Source organism: Myxocyprinus asiaticus, chromosome 40 (genome assembly GCF_019703515.2).
Source record: "Myxocyprinus asiaticus isolate MX2 ecotype Aquarium Trade chromosome 40, UBuf_Myxa_2, whole genome shotgun sequence".
NCBI classification, from domain to species: Eukaryota; Metazoa; Chordata; class Actinopteri; order Cypriniformes; family Catostomidae; genus Myxocyprinus; species Myxocyprinus asiaticus.
This window is the reverse complement of record NC_059383.1, coordinates 16,778,989-16,804,624: the sequence shown is the minus strand read 5'-3', so window position 1 is coordinate 16,804,624 and position 25,636 is coordinate 16,778,989. Positions and strand designations below refer to the sequence as shown.

The window sequence follows — 25,636 nt, the reverse complement described above, 5'->3', positions numbered from 1 at the left end:
TTAACTTATGTGAAGATGTATGCATTTGCACATGGCAAATGGAAACAAAATTAGGAAAAGGGGGAGGGGGGGTCTTAACCCCCTCAGTGTCTATGGTGGTTACAGACCTGCATGATATCAACATGAATAAACTCAGATCATGTGAAGCATGCATGTCCATTTAAGTTTATGAATTACAAGTTTATAGAAATATGACTGCTATAACATTTTGACTAAAAACCATCACTCTCTCTGTTTCTCTGTGGTGGAACTCCATCTGATCTGCTGAGACTATTACAACCTTCAAGAAACTGCTCAAGATGCAACGCTTCAAGGAGCACTTAATTAATCCATAATAACCATAAACAACAACACAAATAATAAAAAACAATATAAAAAAATAAAATAAAAACTTTTCTTCGTTCACATTTACGGCTTCTTTGGTTTACTCTCAAAATTCTGTTTTCTCTGTAACACTGTACTCTTCAAAATGCTTCTAATATGGTTGAGTCCTGTATGAGAAATTGCTTGTAATTGTGATTTGTAAAGGCTGTTTTATACTTCTGAAACGAACCTACACCGCAAGCTCCGCATAGTGGCCAACACGGTGGTTTGCATTTATAGTTCTGTGTTAGTGTGTGCATTGTTCTGTGAGTACATAGCCAAAGTGATAGTATATTGAGAAAAAATGCTTTAATTTCTGAAATAATAATAAATAAATAAATAAATAAAAAACAATAATAATAAAAAAAAAGTTATCTGTGGATTTAAAAGCATTTATTAAATGAAAGTTCATCAAAGTATGTGAATTTAGGTACATATTATTTATTATACATGTTGTCTGCCATACAGAGAGAAAATAAATCAGGCATATAATTTATGCTTGCTCGCTTAAAAAAATATTAATTATTTTGGCATCCTTTGATGCTCCATGCTGAAAATAAATAGATAAATATATAAATAAAAAACAAACAAACAAACAAACAAATAAATAAATAAAGCTAATAAATAACTACTCACTTGGCCACCACAAAATAGGTGTTGTTTTAAAGCTTAGAAGCTGGAATTTACAATGCATATAGGCAATATAGCTAACTTTTAACAACTGCTTTTTAATTTGCTGACAAATTAGAAGCTTTCCATTTTCTTAACTTGTGAAATATGATTATTTACTGCATACTGTCAAAAAAATTTATAAATAGTGTCACTCTCATCCCAAATATTTATTGCGTAAAACCCCTGATGAAAAATAAATAAATAAATAAATAAATAAAGTTTATGAGTTGGAAACAGATGTGTCTTTTTGTTGCTTTTTCACTTGTAACTTCATGAAACACAAACAGAAGATAAAACAGCAGATGCTCCTGATTAAAATGTGCCTAAATACAATGTGGTACAATTCATAGATCTTAAAATAATCTTGGAGAAAATGTGTCTCTACCTCCGATATATTCGTATCATCTTGGGGGACAGTCTCTGGTTACAAAGCGGGCCAATCACAGCTGTTGTGGTCTGCGTTGATGTGGCATGTGGTTACATTTTTGAAGAGGTGCACATCAGCCTGTGCCTTAGCTATGCATAGCCTATGCCGTAGAATTGTGGCAGAAGTATAAATTGGCCTTAAATCTATTTGAATAAAAGCATCAGCTAAATGCTTACATATAATAGGAAGCATTAGAGGTGATTGTTTTATTAAAACTGATTAATTAATAAGCCAATACATTTAAACTTTAAAAGCCCTTAAATTCGGATGCTCTTATAGGAAATAATTAAATATTATACCTCCTGTACTCTGCCTTTCTTTAAGAGACAGGAGAGGATGTGAATAATTTATTGCACTTTCTGAGGGAAAATGTACTTTCAAAGATTTGTATGTTTGGCATGCCAATAAAATACCTTAATGGATCACAGGTTGTCATAGGTAAGTTGTTACCTGTCTCAAACTACAGTAATTCATGAGGCAATCAAAGCTGGGTAAAAAATAAAATAAATAAATAATCTTCTAGCCATCTTACAGAAGTGCAAAGCCATGTTGATTTCTCTTGCTAGAGATGAAGAAGTGTTTGCGTACTGATGTCAGCAAGCAGACTGAGTGAATCTGCAAGCCTCCTGTGGAATATAAAAAGTGGGTTTTAAACATGATCATAGTATGAGATACCTACAGTATCAAAATTAATGTAAAGGTGCTAAAATGTCAGACTAATGGTGTGTGATATGACCAAAATCTTATATCACCTTTTGATCATTTTTTATTTTATTTATTTTTTATCAAGGTTTTTTATCTACCCCAGATACGAGCAGTGCATCGCATCAAAACTACATCCCTTCCATTATAACACTGTGTAACAATAAAATTATTTTTATTTTTTTTCTGGGTAGTAAGTGTTATTTCCTAATTGCTTATGCCTCAAAAGTATAGAAAATGGCTATTATTCCCCACAATAATAGGGACCAGGACAGTGATATTTTGAAATTTACCCATTTCCAATGAGAAAACGGGAGTATTTGTCTTTTCGTTCACATAAAGTCATTTCACTGTCCTGGTCACAAAAGCAAAGTTTGTGGGGAATAATAGCCATTTTCTGTACTTTTGAGGCATAAGCAATTAGGAAATAACACTTACTACCCAGGAACAAAAATTGTGTTACATGGTGTAATCAATGAAGCGGTCCACACTGGAAGAGTTCACCAGATTTTTTTATAAAATTCGCACCGTAAACAAATCATGGTGTGAACGACATTCCTATGCGGGAATATTGTAACATGTTTGTACACCCTTAATATTTTATATCTTAACACTTTGCACAAATATTTTAATAAAGAAGAAACTGAAACCTTACACTTTTAACCCTTACTGTACTTTATAGGGTAAATAAATGTAAAATGACCAGTAAATTACTATAATATAATCAAACAGTATTTACAGTAATTGCAATATGCATTGCATCATGGGAAATTTCTGTGACATCACTGACTTCCCTACCTGTCACTCACTCGACGTTGTGTCGATGTAGTGACACTAGGGGTCACTCTTGGGAGCCCCAAACACCTCTGCTTTTTTGAAAAAAGGCCAATGAGAATTGGCGAGTGGAATTTACATGCCACTCCCCCGGACATACGGGTGTAAAAGGTGCTGGTATGCAACCACTCATTCAGATTTTCTCTTCGGAACCGAGCGGTTCTATTCATTGAGCTGAATTCATCCACCAAGTTCATTCACCTCTCTCTGCTGGATCTTACGCCGCATTTCATTGGCTTCTCCTCCTCTGCCTCTGTGGTTTGTAGAGAACGCCCCTGGGCGCTTCGGCAGAACATTTAAAAGAGTATATTTATTTTCTTTCTATATTTTTATTTCTTTCTTTGGCTCGGCTTCCTCCTTCAGGAACAGTCGCCCAGTCTCACGCCGATGCGGAAATGACGGATGTGCTTTTCCAGGCGACTGCGAGCGTCGGGTTAGAGTGGAACCCTCCACTCTCCCCTGAACCCTCACGGCCATGCCCCGCCCCTGTTCCTTTCTTCCCAGAAGTGCGTGAGGATCTTACAAGATCATGGGAGGCACCTTTTACTGCCCGGTCCCTGTCTTTCAGCTCCCCCGCTCTCGCTACCCTCGATGGCAGAATGGCCAGGGGTATTCGGTGATCCCCCAGGTGGACAAGCCGCTCGCAGTGCACTTGTGTCCACAGAGCACAACCACCTGGCATGGGCACCCGAGACTAGGTTTACGTCATCCCTGACGGCTTGAGCCTACGGTGCCGCTGGACAAGCCGCCTCCGCCCTGCACTCCATGGCTCTCCTGAAAGTACACCAAGTCAAGGTGCTAAAAGAACTGCACGAGGGTAGTTCTGACCCGGGATTGATGCAGGTACTGCGCTCGGCGACCGACCTCGCTCTCCAGGTGACGAAGGTCACGGCGCGGTCTCTCGGGCAGGTGACGTCCACCCTGGTGGTCCAGGAACGCCACCTTTGGCTCAACTTGGTCGAGATGGGAGAAGCGAACAAGGCACGGTACCTTGATGCCCCCATTTCCCAGGTTGGCCTGTTTGGCGACGCCGTCGAGGACTTTGCCCAAGTATTTGGGGAAGCATGACTTGATCATCAGGTTCCTGAGAGGTGCTAGGAGGTTGAATCCCTCTAGACCGCACCTCGTCCCCCCGTGGGACCTCTCTGTAGTTCTTCAGGCTCCCTTTGAGCCCTTGGAGTCAGCTGAGCTTAAGGCACTCTCTTTGAAGACTGCCCTCCTGACTGCGATCACTTCCATCAAGAGGGTAGGGGACCTGCAGGCATTCTCTGTCAGCGAATCGTGCCTGGAGTTTGGTCTGGGTTACTCTCACGTGATCCTGAGACCCCGACCGGGCTATGTGCCCAAGGTTTCCATGACCCCTTTTAGGGATCAGGTGGTGAACCTGCAAGCGCTGCCCCAGGAGGAGGCAGACCCAGCCTTGGCGTTGCTGTGTCCGGTGCGAACTTTACGCATCTATTTGGATTGCACGCAGAGCTTTAGAAGCTCCGAGCAGCTCTTTGTCTGCTTTGGTGGACAGCGGAAAGGAAACGCTGTCTCCAAACAGAGGATTGCCCACTGGGTCATTGACGCCATCACGATGGCATATCAGGCTCAGGATGTGCCACCACCTGCGGGGTTACGAGCCCACTCTACCAGGAGTGTGGTGGCGTCCTGGGCCCTGGTTACATGACAGCCTGGTGAGCTGGCTGTGAGGCACACAGCAGTCTGCCCGTCACACACTGCCAGTTCAGGCAACACAGTTAAGCTAGTTGTGGCGTTTTGTATAGGGACCCCTAGTTTCACTACATCGACACAACGTCGAGTGAGTGACAGATAGGGAACGGAGGTTACGAAAGTAACCAGGATGCTTTCCCTAGTGTGTAAGAGTCCTTAAAATGTGTCTCAAGATCCACTTTCACTGCTTTTTCTCGAGTTGGGAATGTTTTAGGGAGCTAGGGAAAGCTTAGACGGAGCGTTTGATGCATGGGAGTCTCTCTCCACAATAACAATATTTTTAGCTTGACAGAGAAAGATAATAGAGGACAGAGAGTAAATACACAGCATGTATGAGTTTGTCAGCCATGTTTCTTTCGATTTCATAGTGCAACTACTACTGCCTCTCCGAGATTCCCATTGGTCAACAGATGCTTATACAGTGTGCGTTTTATCAACTTTTGGTCATAATGACAGAGCTTCACTTTCGGAAACCCTTGCGTTTTCCCTCTTTGTCCTTCCAATGCACCATCCCCATTTAAATCAGTGCATTCCCACCATTGTCTGATGCAGCGTTAACTCTAGTATGTAGGCACCTAAAGACATCCCAATGTATCAACACTAGTATAGATGTCCCAATATACCCCAAATTATTTTTAAGACAAGTATTTTTGTCTTGTTTTCCAGTAAAAATATCTAAACATTCTTAAAACGTGGTTTATTTACTTGACAAGCAAACTGGCATAATATTTTAAGTCTTGTTTTGAGAGAAATCTAACTGGATTTAGTAAGATTTATGCTTAAAACAAGAAAAAATAATTTGCCAATGGGGTAAGAAAAATAAACTTAATTCAACTGGAAAACAAGTTAATTTTTCTTACTCCATTGGCAGATTTTTTTTTCTTGTCAAAGTTCACTTAATTTGGTCAGATTTCTCTTAAAACAAGACTTAATAACTAATGCCATTTTGCTTGACAAGTAAATAAATCACGTTTTAAGAATGTTTCGATAATTTTACAGGAAAACAAGACAAAAATACTTGTCTTGAAAATAATTTTTTTGCAGTGTAATGCAGACGGAAAACAAGAATCGTCTCGAGACCCGCACATTCACTACTGCATTATAAGAACATGTCTTATGTGAACGGCCAGACAATAAACGGAGATTTTGGGCATTGGATGTGATGATTTCAAAACTTTAACATTAACAATGATCAAATAGTCTTTTCTTTCAGTGTCACTTGATCACGGTGGCTCTGCACTGACAGACAGCGACTACTCCTTCAATCTGTATACATTTTTAACCTTGTTACCTTTTTAATTGCTGTATATGTTGTGTAGTCTTTTACTTAATGCTATACTATATAGAAAAAATTATAATAAAAAACAAAATAAATACAAAAATAATGTGTTTTCTTATTATTAATAATAAATTTTATATAATAATAATAATAATAATAATTAAATATAAAAAATAATAATGTGTGGGATATTTCCAGCTAGTTACGGTACAATTTAGATTTTTACAGTAATATCCCTCAGCTACCATTTACAGTAATCAGTAAATTACTGTATACATCAACTGAAGAAGTTTACTGTTATCAGGTTTTTATAGTAACTAGCTGGCAATAGTGTTCCAGTATGTTACAGTAGAAATACCACGGTAAGGTCTAACAGTGTACTTAATGCATGTTCGGTTAATTTCTGGTTGTGGCACTGTGTGTAGTTAAAACCAATCTCCGAGTCAGTGGAGGGGCAACTTTATTGGCTCTACTCTGTTATAAACTGTGAATGCCCAACAGATGTTCGAGATCACCAGTGTCAATAGCTTATTAAATGCTTGGCAGCCTGAAGGGATCTATAGCGCACTGCATTTCGAAACAGACTGTTTTTGTAAAATTTTTGGAAGATCTCTTTTTAGAACGTAAACCAATGCCACCGTTTATTAGGAGTTTAGAGCTTATTGACTTTCACAGCACATACTGTACCTGCCATGTAATCCCAGTGTGCGTTTACAATGGCACATTATGAATCATGGCAACATGATTCATGTGTGTAGCAGGCTCATTAAACCTGGGCCACTGCAAAATACTGCCAGTTACACCAATTCCCTAGACACACAAAGGATATCGCTAGGATGCAAACTTATATTTTACTCTCTCTCTCTCTCTGACTCGATCACTGAGCCACTTGCTAAATGGTGCATCTCCCAAATGAAATGCAGACCAACGTATGAGTGGCTCCAAAGACTTAAAGAGGCATAAAAGGGTATCAAGAGAGCTAGGTACATACGAAGAGGAGAGCAGATGAGTGCTTTAATTGGAATGGTATTTCCTGGCATTCGTAACAGATAACAGTCATTCAGGAATGACACAGAGAGGGAAAAACACACATGAGTAATATTGTGATTAGCAAATGGGGCTCAGGGCTGTTGATTTGCCCATGAGCAACCTTCTGTCATCAGGGTTGGGGAGTAACGGAATACATGTAATGGGATTACGTATTTAAAATACAAAATATAATTAACTGTATTCCACTACAGTTACAATTTAAATCGTTGGTAATTAGAATACAGTTACATTCAAAAAGTATTTTGATTACTGAAGAGATTACTTTGCATTTTATTGTCATTTGTTTCATTTAATATTTAGTCCTTTCAGATGAAAAAATGCATACATATAAATTATGCGATCCAAAGAGCATTTGAACAGCGGTGAAACACTTTCTTATGAAGTGTTACATTCATACGAGCAGACAGAGAAGTAAGTTTGAAGTAAGTTTGGAGCAGAAGAAATAGAAATAAAGCTTGTGTAAATTGTCAGTTTTATGCTAAGCTAAAATGCTATTTCTAGACATTTTACATGCACGTTACCAGGCATGATCATATTTTTTTATCAAGAAAATTCATGTTAGATCATAATTTCTTTTTTTTCTAGTAAGACCTTTGATATTAGGGCAAAAATTATATTCTTGATAATAATTTTTGTATTGTTTTCCTGTAAAAATATCTGAAAATCCTTAAATCAAGATCAATTTGATTGATCTTGTTTTAGAAACAACACTGCATAAGATATTTAGGTTTTTTAGAGAATGTATTTTTAACATGTGTATTTTGTCTTGCTGCACTGGCAGACTTTTTATAGTCAAAACAAGTGAAAAAATCTACCAGTGCTGAAGAAGTAATCCAAAGTATTTACTGACCTTGAGTAATCTAACGGAATACGTTACAAATTACATTTAACGGGGACCTGGGTAGCTCAGTGGCAAAATACGCTGGCTACCACCCCTGGAGTTCGCTAGTTCGCCAGTTCAAATCCCAGGGCTGCTGAGTGACTCCAGCCAGGTCTCCTAAGCAACCAAATTGGCCCAGTTGCTAGGGAGGGTAGAGTCACATGGGGTAACCTCCTCGTGGTCACTATAATGTGGTTTGTTCTCGGTGGGGCGTGTGGTGAATTGAGCGTGGTTGCCGCGGTGGATGGCGTGAAGCCTCCACACGCGCTATGTCTCCGTGGCAAAGCGCTCAACGATAAGATAAGATGCACGGGTTGACTGTCTCAGACGCGAAGGCAACTGGGATTCGTCCTCCGCCACCCGGACTGAAGCGAATCACTATGCGACCATGAGGACTTAGAGCACATTGGGAATTGGGCATTCCAAATTGGGAGTAAAAGGGGAAAATTTTTTGAGATAGTGAATTGGTGGGTTTTTGTTAAATGTGAGCCAAAATCATCACAATTAAAAGAACCAAAGACTTAAACTACTTCAGTCTGTGTGCACTGAATTTATTTAATACACGAGTTTCACAATTTGAGTTGAATTACTGAAATAAATGAACTTTTCCACGACATTCTAATTTATTGAGATGCACCTGTATATATATACACACAGGGGAAGTTTTGCCCTGGACAGCATTTCCCATAGTGCACCTCCCTCATCACTTCCATCTGTACCTCATCATCCTCACCTGTCTCCTATTCCCTCATTAGTTCCTTTTGTATATATACCCTCCAGTTTTGTTCATTCATGTCAGTTCTCATCCGTGTAATGCTTGTGTTAGTTTGTAGATTTGGTTTATGGCACTCCACGTTGTTTTATATAGTCTCCATCTTCTTCATTAAAGCCTGTAAATTGATCCATCTCCTCTCGCCTCTCCTTCATCATCATCACTACCACAATACGTGACAATTAGACTAAAAGTACTCCTGTAAAATCTATTTTCTTTTCTCTTTAAATCATTATAACTCTCCTAAAAGTTACCTCATACATTCCCTTCTAAAGGGACTTTGTTCCCTTCTCATTCAAAGCACTCACGCTTGTTAAAGAGTGCCGTGCTGTCATAGCAACCATGTTACATGTTATGAAGGCCATCTCATTTAAATGAGGCTTGTTTAAAGGAGGACACTCAGTATATTGCAGCCTTCAAAGGATGCATCCTACCTAGCACGCAGCCTTCGAAACGAGACCTAGCTTATAAACCAACAGTCAATCTCAGTTACATGAAGCATAGACTAATTATTTATGGTTATGAAACATTATTCTTTATAACATCAAGAAACTACTATACAATTCCTATCTGAATGTGAATGACAGCTTTGATGTTCAAGTCTGAGCATTTGCAATACCTTCTTTCATCATAAGATGTCGAGTAGAAACATTTTACACTGCCAACATTAATATGAATATTAATATGTGAGTTGTATTCTTCGTCTGACTGCATGCACCGAACCGTGACGTCAGTACTATGACGGTTCGGGATGAATACATGTACCGTTACACCCCTACTGCTTGCCATTTACGCAACCACACAGGATTCGTTCGGAGAGAGCACACTGCCCTACAGAGGCAAAACACAGTTACTACACCAACACGGAAACTGAAAAAACTGACTTCCAAGTTTTTTGATTGTGCATGCAAAGGCGGATTATCAAATAGTCACAGTCTCTGTTTTCTCTAATTCAGGGCAAGGTTAAGCCAAACCCAACTGTCACTGGACAGATCATAGTCTAATTTCGGTCATAACATTTTTTTGACATAATTTGAAGTAATCTGCGATTTACCTTTGCACGGCAGCACGGTCCAATGCGACCACAACAAGTGACAGGACATTTTGCCACTTGCTTAGTTTCTATACCTGGGGTTAGTCCAACCCACAGTAAACACCCCACATTAAACTCTCTATGGGCACAACACATTCTTGACCTACCAAGTGAATAAAATCATGAGATGTTAGTTTTGGGGTTCAGAATGGAGGTAAGCATAGTTAAGGAAATGTATTGCCGTGATCGATTTCTGCTGGGCGGCTGCGAGATACCAGAGGAAAGCCCTCTAAGCATGGATGAATTGTTACAGAGAATAAATGAGAGTGAGGATGACAAGCAGAGCAGGAGTGTGCAATATTAAAGGCCAGGGCTGTGGAGGCAAAGGTAGTCTTTATTAGGTTAGAGGCGCTCTGTAAACTTGTTACAGGCCGGTGTGTTAAATCTCATTCTCCCGCAGGGGAATGCTGGGATGGGGGCCCTGGAAATGTGTCTCAGGGAATGTTTTTTTCCCCATAACCAGTTTAGTGCCAGCCACCCTCCAAGTGTTCTCCATCACTTAGCCTCACAACAGTTCGGGAACAAACGCATTAGAGAAAAATTGCCTCTGCAGTACATCTGTTCTAGCTGTCTATCGAGGGGGCAGGAAATTCTTCTAGTCTAAGATTTGACTTAATGTTTTGTTTTTTCTTTCAAAAGTGAACTTTGCTATAACTAAAAAAAATTGGTTGTGATTTTAACAGAACAAGTTACATTAATATATTGTGAAAAAATGTATTAGATTGAAAGAAATAGTTCCCTTAAATGTGAAAATTCTGTCATCTACTCAAAGTCATACAGGTTTTAACAATGTGATTTTCATTTTTGGGTGAATTATCCCTTTAACAGGGCAATCAGTACATGTAATTTTAAAATTATGCTGTTGAAAGTAAATAATAATTTAACTGAAGGTGAAAATCTACATTTAACCTATAAAAATGTTAAACACAATATTTACACATAAAGGTAAAAAAAAAAAAACAATGTTTTAAAGTAAAACATGCAACACCTTGAAGTCCCTGCGTGATGCCTCACATTCAATTTTTTTTTTTTTAAATCGTTATTTTTTTTTTTATAGTTCTATGTTGCTATCAGTTAGTACATTAGGTACATTATTACTGTTGCTTAATTTTTTTTGTTTGTTTGTTAGTTTGTTTTTTGCATTATTTCAGCATCATTTATGTTACTCTGATGGTGTTTTCTTTTGATGAAATCTTCATGTGACTTTCTATTTTAATATTTGTATTATTATGGTGGCTATAAGTATATTTAAGTACAAGATTTAAGGAGACTGTAGATTTTCAGAAAAATTAGATTTTCAGATATTTACATTCATTAACTTATATCATTAACATATCAGTTAATTAAACATATGGCTATGAACAATAACAAAATACAGGAACCAAAATGACATTCCATAATGCCTGAAACATTGTTAGACTATTTTTTACAGTAAATTTCTGGTAACCACAACTACATTTGGCGTGACTTCTTTCTTTCTTTCTTTCTTTTTATCTACAATTATACATTGGCAGTAGCATGGCTGGAGGGATGTTAATACATATCGGAAAATGTCACCTTCACTTACTTCTAGACAAATTGCATCTATACAATAACTATGTAGATCTAGGAGCACTTAAACTGTTTACTCTTTTCACAAGTTTTAACAACCTCATAATGGTTACATAAGCCAGTGCTTGAATAGCTTCACAAACACCCTTCCAATATGTCATATGACAAATGCCAGATGTATGAAAATGTGTCCTTACTGAGACAGCCTGCTAAAAATAATTTTGCCATTCCTTTAACATTTCTTTAAAGCGGTACACTTAATTGAACAGTGCCTTGACAGAATTGTATAATATCTGAAGTATCTGAGGAGTGTTTGTTATACGCAGATGTCATCTTATTAATTTGTGGGAGAATAATTAAAAGACTAAAGAGTGCCCAGATGTCACTGGTGCCTTCTTTATGAGTACATGTGTTGAATATGTTTGAGTGTCAAAGCACTCTGGTAACATACAGCAATAGTGGATGAATGTGAATATAAAGTGTCTGTATTAGAGGGGGGCTGTCGGAGATGCATGATGCTAGATTAAACAGTGACAGCCCAGCCCCACAGTCCCCATTCTGCATTAGCAATTCTAATGTCAGACAAGATATGTAGTTGAATTACTGTAGATATTAAAAGTAGCATCAGACATGAAAGTCATCAAATGTCCTGATAGAGTCTGTTATATTCAACGCTGTTTTTAATAGGGGAGGGATTTGAGCTCTCCGAGCACCATGCATGGCTGTGTCTCTCTCTCTTCTATTTTGTTGGTTCAACTGTCATGAAATTCTCGTGGAATGACTGCCAAGCTGCTCATGGGAGAGACGTGTGAAAAGCCTGTCGCAATTACTGGCACATTTGCACATCGTGCTGGGGCAAGTTTTTGGAACATGCACAATCGGGGTGACGCCAAGTTTCTGTGGCGACCCACCAACAACACACAATGTTGAAGAGATCTGAGCAATGGGTTCCCACACACACAAGCAAAAAGTTTGGCTTCTGCCTTTTCTTCTTTTAGGCTTATTCACACTAATGGTTTAAAAAAAAAAAAAAAAAAAAGCTTTAAAATATTAAGATGATTTAAGCCTGGTGCACATTGTATGATTATTATATTATATTTATTTTTTTATTTGACGAAGAGCAAAATCAGCAGTCTTTAATGACTTAGTATGAACAACGGCTGAATAATGGCGTTTGCTATGAATCTTAACTTCTGAAAAAGTGCAGTGTCAGAAATTTTGTGTCGCAGTCCTGCAGTTTGACTGCTCCTGTGATGGCCATCCTAATGAAGAACAAGAGAGACACTCCATTTCTTTTCCAGGCAAATATTTGGCAATATTATCACAGGGGTTTACATGTGTGGTACCAATTCAGTTTTGCGGCAGAACGTGACACAACTGATTGTCCAGTCGTTGCTGTAAATCATGCCCAGAGTCCTAAGATGTGTATCGTAAAGTCTGACATAAAACTCTGTTGATGTCACACAGTTTGCCTTTTAACCATGAGCTCACTGAGATCATATCTTACAATCTGATGAGCAACAATCTTAAAAGGACAGATAATAAATAAATAAATAATATCTGCAACAGGCTTAAGAAACAGTAAGATGCTTCTGGTCTCTTGCAAGTTTGCCTCCATTACTACTGGCATAATTGTGCATTAGAAATTGTTTTAGTCAAAATCTATTTGATCAAAGATCCTCATTACAGCAGACATAATTCTTTTTTTAAAGGATGTTTTACACTGAAAATGGAGTACAGCAATTTCACCACAGGTTTAGTGCAGCAAATGATATCAAAAGTAAATTCCAAGATGAAAATGATTAGATTAAAACATGTCCTGAAGGAAAGGAAATGTCATTAAGATCAATGTTATTGACCCATAACTCAGATGGAGCAGTGGAGTAGGTGAATAAGGGAGGGAGAAAGAGGTACAGGGCAAAAGAGAGAACCGCTCAGTCACTTTGAACTTACCATACACATAAAGGATGTAGTCATCATACGATTCACCCACCGAGTTGGAAGCCACGCATCGGTAAGTGCCGTTGAAGGACTTGTTGAGGTTCTCAATGAAGAGATCTGAGCCGGTTATGACTGCGTGTGAGGGCACATCATCATCCACCTTCACCCAGTTCACCTGTTGAGGCCTGAATAGAGAGACAGAATAGAAATGGCTATGGTGTAGTATCAGATCGACAGATTTTTGACTGTCAGCATAAAGACTGGTTCACATTCTTGAAATCAGGGGTCAGTAAACACCTGCTGGTAGATGCTGTAACTACACCATATGGGTACAACAATGGTCATTTAATAATAGCCGTGTAGTCTGACAAAATAAATGTTTTGTGCAAACTAACAACATAACAAAATATTTTTGTATTACTGTAGATACTTTGATCACCAGCCATTGAGATAAATGGGAATGCTAACTGATAGCTTTATTCCTGCTTTATCCAACTGCCTACATAGGCAAGAAGGGGCTAACTGCCTGACCCACCACAGCTTGTAATTGTATGTGACATTAAGGGGTAGGTATTTCTGCAACCAAATTCAATCCAGAGGCATATACAGGCAGGGTTGGGAGGGTTACTTTTGAAATGTATTCCACTACAGATTACAAAATACATGCTTTAAAATTTAATTTTTAACATATTCCATTAGATTACTCAAGGTCAGTAACATATTCTAAATACTTTGGATTACTTCTCCAGCAGTGGTAGATTTTTTCACTTGTTTTGACTATAAAAACTCTGCCAGTACAGTAAGACAAAATACACATGTTAAAAATGCATTTTCTGAAAAACCTAAATATCTAATGCAGTGTTGTTTCTAAAACAAGATAAATCTAATTGATCTTGTTTTAAGGATTTATAGATATCTTTACATTATTTGTCTTTAAAATTATTATCAAGAATACGATTTTTGCCCTAATATCAAAGGTCTTACTAGAAAAAAAGAAATTATGATCCAATGTGAATTTTCTTGATAAAAAAATATGATCGTGCCAGGTAACGTGCATGTAAAATGTCTAGAAATAGCATTTTAGCTTAGCGAAAAACTGACAATTTACACAAGCTTTATTTCTATTTCTTCTGCTCCAAACTTACTTCAAACTTACTTCTCTGTCTGCTCGTATGAATGTAACACTTCATAAGAAAGTGTTTCACCGCTGTTCAAATGCTCTTTGGATCGCATCATTTATATGTATGCATTTTTTCATCTGAAAGGACTAAATATTAAATGAAACAAATGACAATAAAATGCAAAGTAATCTCTTCAGTAATCAAAATTCTTTTTGAATGTAACTGTATTCTAATTACCAATTATTTAAATTGTAACTGTAGTGGAATACAGTTACTTAGATTTTGTATTTTAAATACGTAATCCCATTGCATGTATTTCGTTACTCCCCAAACCTGTATGCTGGTATGTGTCAAGAATATCTAGTTTATGTACTACTATTTGTCTCGAACAGAACTCAAATACCTTTTAAAGACTGAATCCCACCAAGCTCCCAAACTTTCACAAATCCAAAAACTAGTTTTTCCTCAGAAGCACTCATCAGGCTGGGAAATTGTAAACATGACTTTAGGCTCTTTTCCAACAATGGGCTGAATGGTTCTCGTTACATGCCAACGAGTCCGGATCGGTAATGACCGGCACGGTTACGTTTGCTTTCTCCACTAATCCTGATTTGTGCTGCAAAATCAGGATTAGAATGGACTAACTGTGCAATAGACCATGCTCAACTGTGCTGATAATTCATCCCGGGAATGGTTTGTAATCGTAATCGGACCGTGCTCAAGTGGAAATGCTTCTGGAACCATTACTCAGCGTGCTCAGAACCGTTCGGCCCGATAGTTTAAAAGCACTTTTAGATTCCTGGCAGGCTGATAACCTGTGTCTCTCAAACTGCTTAAAAGTCAGCCAATCAGAACTAATGATTTCATGCATTTTTTGTACAATATAAATCAATATGTGCTGTCGGAGTCTGAGACTAGCTATAAAATTAATCTGTCTTGGATCTGACCAATGATTTGACCACTGTCACAGCTTACAGCATTGACAAACAAACTACATATCGGCAAACCAACAAAAACCGAAAGGCTGTGATTTTCTCTTGTCTGCCTCCATTAACTGCCCCAGCGATCCATCTCCTTTTGTTCTCTAAACACCTGAGCCAAGCACACAACAGCCTATTCTACTTTCAGAGTGATGAGAAGAATGAGCTAAACCCACTGTGGAAAAATAAAAGCGGCTCTAAACTCTGCTCAGCTCTCACAAGTTTCAAAGGCATTGCTGCAGTGTAGTTATTTCCCATGAGCTTCTGGGGAGCCTTTCCCTTGTTGATCTGTTTTTGGGTCTGCGTTTAAACTTGTTACCATCCATTTGAAAAAGGGAGAGGGTGAGGAGGGGGGAGATACAAAAAAAAAGTTCACAGTTTTAAAATAAAGGACAGGTTTGAGCTCAACAGCAGTTGATCCTCAGCCTCTGAGGATGGAACACAACATTTGATGGTGAGCAGCGACTGAATTCCATGTAGAGAGCAATCTGAAAGAGTCTCAATCTCAGGTTAAATATACATGCATAGCATGAAGATGCCAATGTTCCTGATACGGAAAAGAGAGAAATGACCTAGAAAAAGTACTTTATTGAAAGGAAGGCATGGGGAAAAACACACAGTGGAAGGGCTGCAGAGAACCTGGGGTGAAATGGAGAACAGAAATGGGATGGCGAGCCAAGCCTTGCACTGTCTGACAGTGATGACTGCACCCCCTCTCCAAGCTTTATTGAAAATGACTTACAGTTTTTTGCACACTATATTGATTGTATTTTCATCTTTATTAAATGAATACGGGTGGTGCCTCTGCTCCCAGCACCATTTCAGTTTGAGGATGTTAGGGGGGTTGTTGAGAGTAAAAACAAGGGGATGGCTTTTATGACACGTGCACACATTGGCCTGACACTGATAACTCACCTTATGCCCACGTATGTCTTTGTTTTCAGCGTGCTGTGCATTAACTTCATGTGCAGAGGTGTTTGATGCATTTTGGGGCCTTGTAGACACTGTGATTGATGACATTAATTGGCCTGTATACACCTCTTCAGTATGCATGCACATTCACTGGCAGTATTTGAGTGAAGACTCACGATTGCACTCTTACCACACAGCAAGGCAAATAATAACAGGTGCAAACTGCTTCACGTTCGTTAAATCTCCATGATCCAATTAAATATTAATAGTGCTGGAAAAATACAGCCATTAAATGAATCAACCGTGGTTGTTTTAGCAACTGCAGTCCGTGTTAAAAAATAGTTCACCCAAAACTAAAATTCTTGTCTTAATGTACTCGCCCTTACCCTTCCAAACCTGTATGACTTTATTTCTTCCAAGTAGCAAAAAGGAGGAATTCTGAAGAATTGTAATGGTCGCTGTTTTTTATACAATTACAATGAATGGCGACTGAGGCAAACTTCAAAAAGGATGCAAAAGCACTATACAAGTATAAAAAAGTGGCCAATATGACTTGTGTGCTTTTTTCCAAGACTGATCCATTTTTATGATTCTTTTGCATAATTGAAAACCTCAGTGCCCATGCAATGTAATTGCAACCTGGTCTCAAAGTGAAAAGGTGACTATATAAATTTTTTGCAAAACTTGCTAAACGTGACTCCAGGTACAATTCCCTGCAGTTTCAAGGAGAAATGAACACTAGAGGTGCTACAACAACTGTGTGTTCACTCTCACTCAAATCATGACTTAAATGGCCGATTAATTCTTTATAAATACTTATTTTTCTCTCTGTTACTCAGAGCCTGCTATGTTATGATACTGACACACTTTTCCTCAAACACATCTTTTGAAAAACAATACATTTTAATGCTTTTATTACAGACTCACCTACAAATATACACTTATTCCAACACAGTTTGTTTGTGCGATAGCTTACCTGATAGGGCGTTACACACGTGACATGACAGAGTCATAGAAACAACTCAAAATTAGGTGGTTGCTTCAGAAAATTTGCTTTTTCATTTCGCATCTGCATTTTAAAATGCTAATGTTAGATTTAGGCATTGATAAGGTAAGGATTTTTTTTTAACTTCTCATATATATTTTAAAGCACTAATTGTTAAGTGTAGGCATTGATTTGGTAAGGATGTCTTTTTTAAACATCTCATTTATATTTTAAAATACTATTGGTTAGGTTCATGCAAAAGTTTTAGGTTAGGGAGGTATGTTTTAAAAAAAAAAATATTATCTAAAATTCACTTTAAAACCGCATCTAAATACGACACCATTTTACTCGCTTTTGCCGCTCCCAGCTGGACATTTCACTGGAAATCTGCATCCAAACGTGATATACAGCACATCAATTTTGAATTGCAAAAATTTTGTCACGTTCACATAAATTTCATGAGACCAGGCTATGTAATTGCATGGAAAAGAACAACAAGTAAAATTTTTAAAACATTTCTCCATGCATGTTTCTCGAAAGTAAGTCGTGGGTTTGGAACAACATGAGGGTGAGTAATGACAGAATTTTGGATGAACCATTCCTTTAAAGAATCACCAATATTGAGATCATATAGACAAGCATCTTACTCTGGTTTGCCTTTAGCCCGGCATGTCAGTTCCAGATTCTCGCCCTCTCTAGTAAGGCCCACTGGAAACTCCACCACGATCTTTACCTCAGGTTTATCTGTGGAGGATAGAGACAAATTACATGAGTGCTTTGTGCCCCCAGGCTGCATGAAACTTTAAACAGCCTAGTCTTTGTTCAACGCTTATTGGATTGTTCTCAGCCATTTGATTCCACACTTCAGCATTACCATTGTTTGATACGAAATGTGTGCATGTTTTTTTTTTTTTTGTATTAACCTTTCGAGTCATTTAAACTAAATCAATACACCATGATGTATGCCATGTATACATTCAGAAAAGCCACAATAAGACATGCCATGTCCATATTCAATGTGCCAACAGCCTGTTCCTCTTGTGTTCCTCAGCATTGACCTTTCTGCTTCATAAGTACTGCCCTTTCTCGAATCTATTAAAACGACTGGCCGCTCAGTGGATCTATTCTCCAGTGACTGGCAGCAGGTATCCTGCTGGCTTTTTGCACCTTGCGTCAGCCGTGCCTCTCAGTTATATTTGCTACATTCAGCATGAAATGCGCACTTCTCCTTAGCAAGGCTCAGTTCTTTTCCAATTCAGCTGGGATTAGACTTCCTGCTGTGTCGGTACAGTGCAGCAGGAAAGGTGACATTCAAACTGACGTTGGACACATAACTAACACTCTCTCACACATACCCAGAGCCTTGAATGCTGCCAGTGTTTTGACTATATCTGAGTCATGGTTATGATCTGACATTTGGTAGGCCAAAAAAACAAAAAAAAATTTATTTTAAATGGAAAATGCCACTAGGGGCAGCAAATTGAATTGGAATCTGTTTATTTGATGGGCTAACAACATTAGTCTAACAGTTTTCAAAGTCTTCAACAGCAAGTTAGGGACAGGACCACCTGTTTGTCGAAATAATGGAAGCTGGGGAGTATTTAAAGTTTGAAGTCATTATTTTTTTTCAATTCTGTTTGGTGCCACTAGTGGCACAATAATTACACATTTAACTTATATTTGACTTATATTAGGCCAAGATGCGCTTGCCAACGTAAGTGGGCTCCACATGAGATGCATGCTCTGAGGGTCCTGTTGTTTCTGTGGAGGTATTCATCCTTTCTAATTGACAGGTTGTAATGGCTATGCTATGCCTTTTCAGTGCTTTACTCCATTCCAGCACTGGCCGGCTTCCAACCCTCTAGCTTCTCAAAGGACCCTGAATCTAATATTCTCCCAGTAATAGAGCTTGAAGTGGCGTACCACAGATGTGCGACAGTGCTGCATGTACGTTCCATGAGGGTGGGGAGATTAGAGTTGCTCCCATATGAAACTTAATGACATCAATGCAACAATTTGGAGTGCAATCCAGGGTAAATAGAGTATTTTACAGAATTGTTTTATATATATATAAATAGTCCTATATTATTAGTATGCATTGTAAGGGTAGGGAACAGACCTTGTGTTGGAGGCAGGTCATGCATAAGAGCCAAGGAATTTACAAAAAATCCACATAGAGAGATGTTGAGTGTCCCTCGGGACTCAAAGGCCAAAAGATTACTTGGATGAAACCATGCCAAAGTCATTGAAAATAACCCCCAGATTTTTCTCTTTCGATTTCACTGGCTCTTCAACAGCATTTTGAATGGACTGGAGGCTGAGAAAATAGTGACTTCACTTTGACCCACAGACTTCACTCTTTCCTGGATTTTAAAGTGCAAAAGGAAAAATCTTCGGAGTCCTGACTAGATTTATCACATTATTTCAGGACTGACGTTTCAACTGGGTTCATTAAATTTGTTGAGTGCTTCGCCTATTTGACGTTTTCTTGTTTGACCTCTTCCATCAACAAAAAGGGATCAGTTGGCCTTCCATTTGTCCAAATTACACCCTGTCAGGCAAACATTTCTTTGTCCATGATGGACAGCCCAGATTGAAGAGAGAGAGATGCCCGCTCAGAAGTTTCTATGATACACCTTCCATTTCTCCCCTTGTCATCTTCAAACTCACCGAATGAAAGGCTCTGAGTGAAAGTTTCTTTGCTTTGAAGCTTCCCCCTGCATTTGTTCCTTTCCAGAGCTTTCTCTCCTGAGCTAGCAAGCACTAAACCTGTAAAAAGTGCCAGTGGCCTCCAGTTTCTCTCTTGCTGGAGTACTGGTGCACCAGGCATAAAGGTCACTGTTATTTTAATAACACAATTATTGACACAAGATACTGTCATCATCTCCTCTAGCACTAGCACCACAAAATGTTTAATTTACCTCGAGCTGCTGAACTGCACATCAGGGGGTAGGTGCTGCCAGACAAGAAAGTGAAACTGTTTGCATGCCACCGCCATCAATATTTCTGGGCTTATTTAATATCCACACCAATGTTGTTCTATTTTCCATTGTGAAAATGAACTCCATTAAGGCTGCCTTTGCTCATTGATTTTTACCATTGATTGTTTTGTCAGTTTCAGCAGCACAATTTGAATGAAGCGCGAGCCACACAATGACTCATGTACTAGCTCTCCCAAGAGCACGACAAAGGCTGCCCGTGAGCATGAAAGCCAGTTAAAAAGCATAAACAAAAGTTTTATATTTTTCCAGGGAAATTCAAGTAACACGACACAAATACAGTATCATGTGATTCTGTAGACGTTGTCTTTGGTTGATAAAGATCAAGTGAGCCATCCTTTTCTTGGACTGTTCACAACTCTGTGGAATACAGGATTAACCTATAGATAATAATAATAATAAAAAAAGAAAGCTTCTTTAAAAAGATTTTCAAATCTGTCTCTAAGGATGAAGACAGTGCCCAATGTTATCCTCCTAACAGAGGCACAATCACTGGGCAGCGTGTAAGAACTGAATCACCGAAACACAAAACATGCTTAATCTTTCATCACAGGCCAAGTGACATGGCTGGGCTAATGTCTGCTCTCAAAAGGGAAAGGACAGGCCTGACTGATTTCTAACACAAGGACAAAAGATAACACAAGAAAAATCCTAACTCCATGCAGGTTTTCCAAAAATACATCTTTATCCACTCAAAGATATCTCTGACTTCTAGATTTATGTGTAGAGATGGAATCTAGCAAAAATGTGTAAAAAGTAATTAGTGTTAAATTAATTAGATTTTTTCACAATTTAATAGGGATGCGCTGGTTTAGGGCTCACCTGACCCCGTTTACTGAAAGGGACAGTTGTGAAAATTGTTTCATCATTAACTCATGCCATTCCAGATGTGTATGACATTCTTTCTTGTGCAGAACACAAACAAAGACTTTTAGAAGAATATCTCAGCTCTGTAAGTCCGTACAATGCAAGGGAATGGGTGCCAAAAAAAAAAATTTTAGCTCCAAAAAGCACATAAAGTCAGCATTAAAGTCATCCATAAGACTCCAGTGGTTAAATTCATATCTTCTGAGGCGATATGATAGGGTGAGAAACAGACCAATATTTAAGTCAGTTTTTATCATAAATTATCCTCCCTGCCCAGTAGGGGGCAATATGCACGAAGAATGCAAATCACAAAAAAAAAAAAAAAAGAAGAAGAATGTAAAAGTAAAAGTGAAATTGGAGAGTGATAGTAAAAAAGGACTTAAATATTGTTCTGTTTCTCACCCACACCTATCATATCACTTCAGAAGATATAGATTTAACCACTGGAGTGTCTTGAGACTCATTTCCTCACAGTGAGGGCAGTCTGTTCCCATGAGAGCTGCTTTGGCATGGGTGCGGCCCAGGCAGCGAACGCAGTTCTCATGATGGTCTGATGGAGCAATGTGTCGCTCACAGGCACACTTGCGATACAACATCTTTAAAAATATGCGTAGGAAGGATAGATGTCTCACTGAAGCAAAGAACCCAATGCCGCCGTCGAGGCAGAGAAACTCTTTGCCGGAACACTAGAGGGGTTGGGTGAATCATTCTCTGCAGGTACTGAGAGTCAGGCGAAGAATATCCTGATGCATCTGCAGGGAAATCCTGTCAGCTGGAAGGTGTCCGTCGACAGCGAAGAAAGGGCTGATCAAGACGAGATGATGGTCATAGTCAAGACAAAACGATGTCAGTCTTGAAAGAAGAAAATTCTGAAGAAATGCTGATTGAGTGCCCGCTTATATAGGGCAAATGCATGCCTAAAAGGGCGGGGCTCAAACACCATTGCCAATCACAAGATTGCCATTATGATACAAGGGCTTCAACTAGGTCATGGAAAAGGAATTCCCCAAAGCGTTTCACTGCAATGTTGTGTGAACTGAATCGATAGGGAACTAAGCAACCAATTGTCCATTGAGACCTAATAACTAGTACTTAAAACGATGTCCACTTTTTCATTGCAGGGAATAACGTAGCGCACTCACATTGTACTTCCAAGTACTTTTGGGCCTGGAAGTCTTTGACTGCTGGATGGTCCACAATGCAGATAACAGGAACCCCGTCATCCTCTCTTGTGACGGTAAACCTCAGCAAACTTGTCACAGTGTACATCCTGTCGTACGTGAGCTCCACTTTAGACTTTCCTGTGAAAGATAGATATAAATGAAAAACACTGAATGACATTTTCAAAATCCAATTTAACAGCTTTCATTAACATCTGTTGCAAAAACAACGTTTTCCTATCTGTCACTCACTTGACGTTGTGTTGATGTAGTGACACTAGGTGTCACTATTGGGAGCCCCAAACACCTCTGCTACATACGAGTATAAAAGGAGCTGGCTTGCAACCACTCATTCAGATTTTCTCTTCGGAGCCAAGCGGTTGTGTTCAGCGAGCTGAATTACTCTGCCAATCCATTCACCTCGAAAAGCTGTTGGATTTACGGTGCATTACAGCGGCTTCTCCCCCTCTTGCACTGGTGAAGTGCAGAGAACACCCCAGGGCGCTTCAGCAGCTAAAAGAGTATATTCATCCTACTGAAAGAGTATATTTTCCCTTCTAAAAGAGTGGCATTAACAGAGAGCATCTTTTTAAAGATGCCTCTCCATTTGTGTGTATTTCCTGTTGCGGTCGTTACCTCTCCGCTTCCGATGGCCACGATCGCGGTCTTACGTGCTTTGGCGCTGCCCATGCGGAGACAGCGTTCGTGGACGGGCATGTTCTCACTGCGAGAGCGTGACCATGGCAACGTTGCGGTCGTGGTTTTTCCTTCGATAGAGGGAAAGACCACCCCAGCGTCTCCCCGCCTCGGTCCTTCTACCTACGGGTTTGAGGCCGCGTCTGTTAGCACTGGAGGAGATTTGGGGACCCCAATGGGAGCCACTCTGCCAGGTAACTCCCCACGGACCTCCCATTCCACAGTATGTTCGTTTCCCGCTGGGATGAGACCGCCGGCTCGTCTCAGGGCAAGTTCGCGATCTCATTTCGGCGCTCGCAAAGTGGATGAGCTCTCGATTACAGCATCGGAGAGCGGGCTGTCCAGTCTGACGCTGAGGACTCGACTGGGCTCCCACCTTCGGGTGCGGTTGCCCAGTCTCAGCCTGATGTGCAGCTGGCAGCCATGCTTGCCCGGGCGGCTGCGTATGTCGGGCTGGAGTGGAACCCTCCACCCCCCCGAACTCTCGCAGCCTGACGATTAGTTCCTGGACCCGAAGCGCCGCTAATGGCCAAGCCCCGCCCCGGTCCCTTTCTTCCCGGAGGTGAAGGAGCCCACGAGGTCACGGCGGGCACATTTCACTGCCCAGACCCGGTCTCTGAGCTTCTCTGCTCTCACTACCCTCGGTGGTGGGGCTGCCAGGGGGTACTCGGCGATTCCCCAGATGGATAAGGCGGTTGCGGTGCACCTGTGCCCGCAAAACGGCACCACCTGGCGGGGGCGCCTGAGGCCCCCGTCCAGTGCCTGTAGGGTTACGTCATCTCTGGCGACTAAGGCCTGCGGTGCCACTGGACAGGCCACCTCCGCCCTGCATGCCATGGTTCTCCTGCAGATACACCAAGCCAGGGCACTAAAAGAGCTGCACGAGGGTAGTTCTGACCTGGGATTGATGTAGAAACTGCGCTCGGCGACCAACCTCGCTCTCCGGGCGACAAAGGTCACGGCGCGGTCTCTCGGGCAGGCAATGTCCACCCTGGTGGTCCAGGAACGCCACCTTTGGCTCAACTTGGTTGACATGAGAGAGGCTGACAAGGCACGGTTCCTTGACACCCCCATCTCCCAGGTTGGCCTGTTCGGCGACACCGTCAAGAGTTTTGCCAGCAGTTCTCGGGGGTGATGCAGCAGATGGAAGCTATTCAACACATCCTGCCCCAGTGCGGCTCAAGACCCTGCACCCCATCTGCTCGTCGCCAAGGATGTCCTCCTGCAGCAAAAGCACCGGCTCCACCACAGCCTGCCCTCATGGCCCGGCCTCAACGTGGAGCCCACTGCAGGAAGCAGACACCACCCGCCAAGAACCCTAGGAAGGCTTTGAAGCGCCCCTGAGACGGGCGACCCAGGGATGAGGAGACCCGCTTCTATGGAGCTGGTAGACAGACCACTCCATCCCCCGGTGGAGGGTCGGGAGGAGAATCTTTTGTCGCCGAATGCCCAAGAGGCTGCGGTACCCAAAACTTCAACAAAAGAGTGGTTTCCTTGTTCCCTGGGTCACATGTCAGGTGCACACAGCCGTCGTCACGACCGCCAACCACCATCCCGTTTTGGCAGGTTTGGCGCTCCAGCGGCGGCCCCCCGCCCCTGTGTGCCCAGCTGTGGCACAAACATGCCCACACCGGGTTGGTTCCGACAGACTGCGGGGACGATATTCTTCCTCCCCCCTCCTCGAGCAACCTTATTGTGGGTGTCAGGAGCCAGGTAAGTGCTTCGATGTCCCTGGACTCAGCACGGCCACGGGGTTCGAGCCTCCTCGACGTGGCGCCTCAGGCTCCGCCCCGCTGCGAGGACTTGATTGTCCCCTTGGTCAGTTGAGCTTAAGGCACTCTCTTTGAAGACTGCCCTCTTGACTGCGCTCACTTCCATCTAGAGGGTAGGGGACCTGCAGGTGTTCTCTGTCAGCGAATAGTGCCTGGAGTTCGGTCCGGGTTACTCTCACGTGATCCTGAGACCCCGACCGGGCTATGTGCCCAAGGTTCCCATGACCCCTTTTAGGGATCAGGTGGTGAACCTGCAAGCACTGCCCCAGGAGGAGGCAGACCCAGCTTTGGCGTTGCTGTGTCTGGTGCGTGCTTTACGTATCTATTTGGATCACACGCAGCGCTTTAGAAGCTCTGAGCAGCTCTTTGTCTGTTTTGGTGGATAGCGGAAAAGAAGCGCTGTCTCCAAACAGAGGATCGCCCACTGGGTTGTTGACGCCATCATGATGGCATATCACGCTCAGGACGTGCCGCCCCCCGTGGGGTTACGAGCCCACACTGGCCCTGGCCAGTGGTACCTCTTTGGCAGACATCTGCAGAGCAGCGGGCTGGGCAACACCCAACACCTTTGCAAGGTTCTACAATCTCCGGGTTGAGCCCGTTTCGTCCCGTGTATTGTCAGGTACGACCAGGTAAGTTTCGGGACAGCTGGCCAGGTGTACCGCTTGCGCATAGCGCCTTTCCCCTCCCTTGAGGTGAAAATGTGCGCTTTTGACTCCCAGTCGTGTTCACAAGCTGTGATCCCTGGATGACTTTCCTCCTTAGCCCTGTGGCAGACGAGTTTGCGGAGAAACTCGCAGCCGGCCCAGAACGTGTGTTCCCCGTAGGTGACCCCATCTGATATCTTCCGCTAAATAATTTCCG

General features: G+C 41.1%; 1 protein-coding gene across 6 annotated transcripts in view; it reads right to left on the bottom strand.

The window, feature by feature from the left end:
- Window positions 1-25,636, bottom strand: part of LOC127430622 (cell adhesion molecule 1-like) — a 486,388-nt gene that overhangs the window by 54,302 nt on the left and 406,450 nt on the right. For all 6 annotated transcript variants that reach the window (XM_051680514.1, XM_051680513.1, XM_051680515.1 and 3 more), the window contains 3 exons: window positions 22,287-22,445; window positions 17,926-18,022; window positions 13,293-13,465 (listed from right to left, as the gene is read on the bottom strand). In XM_051680514.1, coding sequence (XP_051536474.1) covers window positions 13,293-13,465; window positions 17,926-18,022; window positions 22,287-22,445 — 429 coding nt within the window. The remainder of the gene's footprint in view (window positions 1-13,292; window positions 13,466-17,925; window positions 18,023-22,286; window positions 22,446-25,636) is intronic.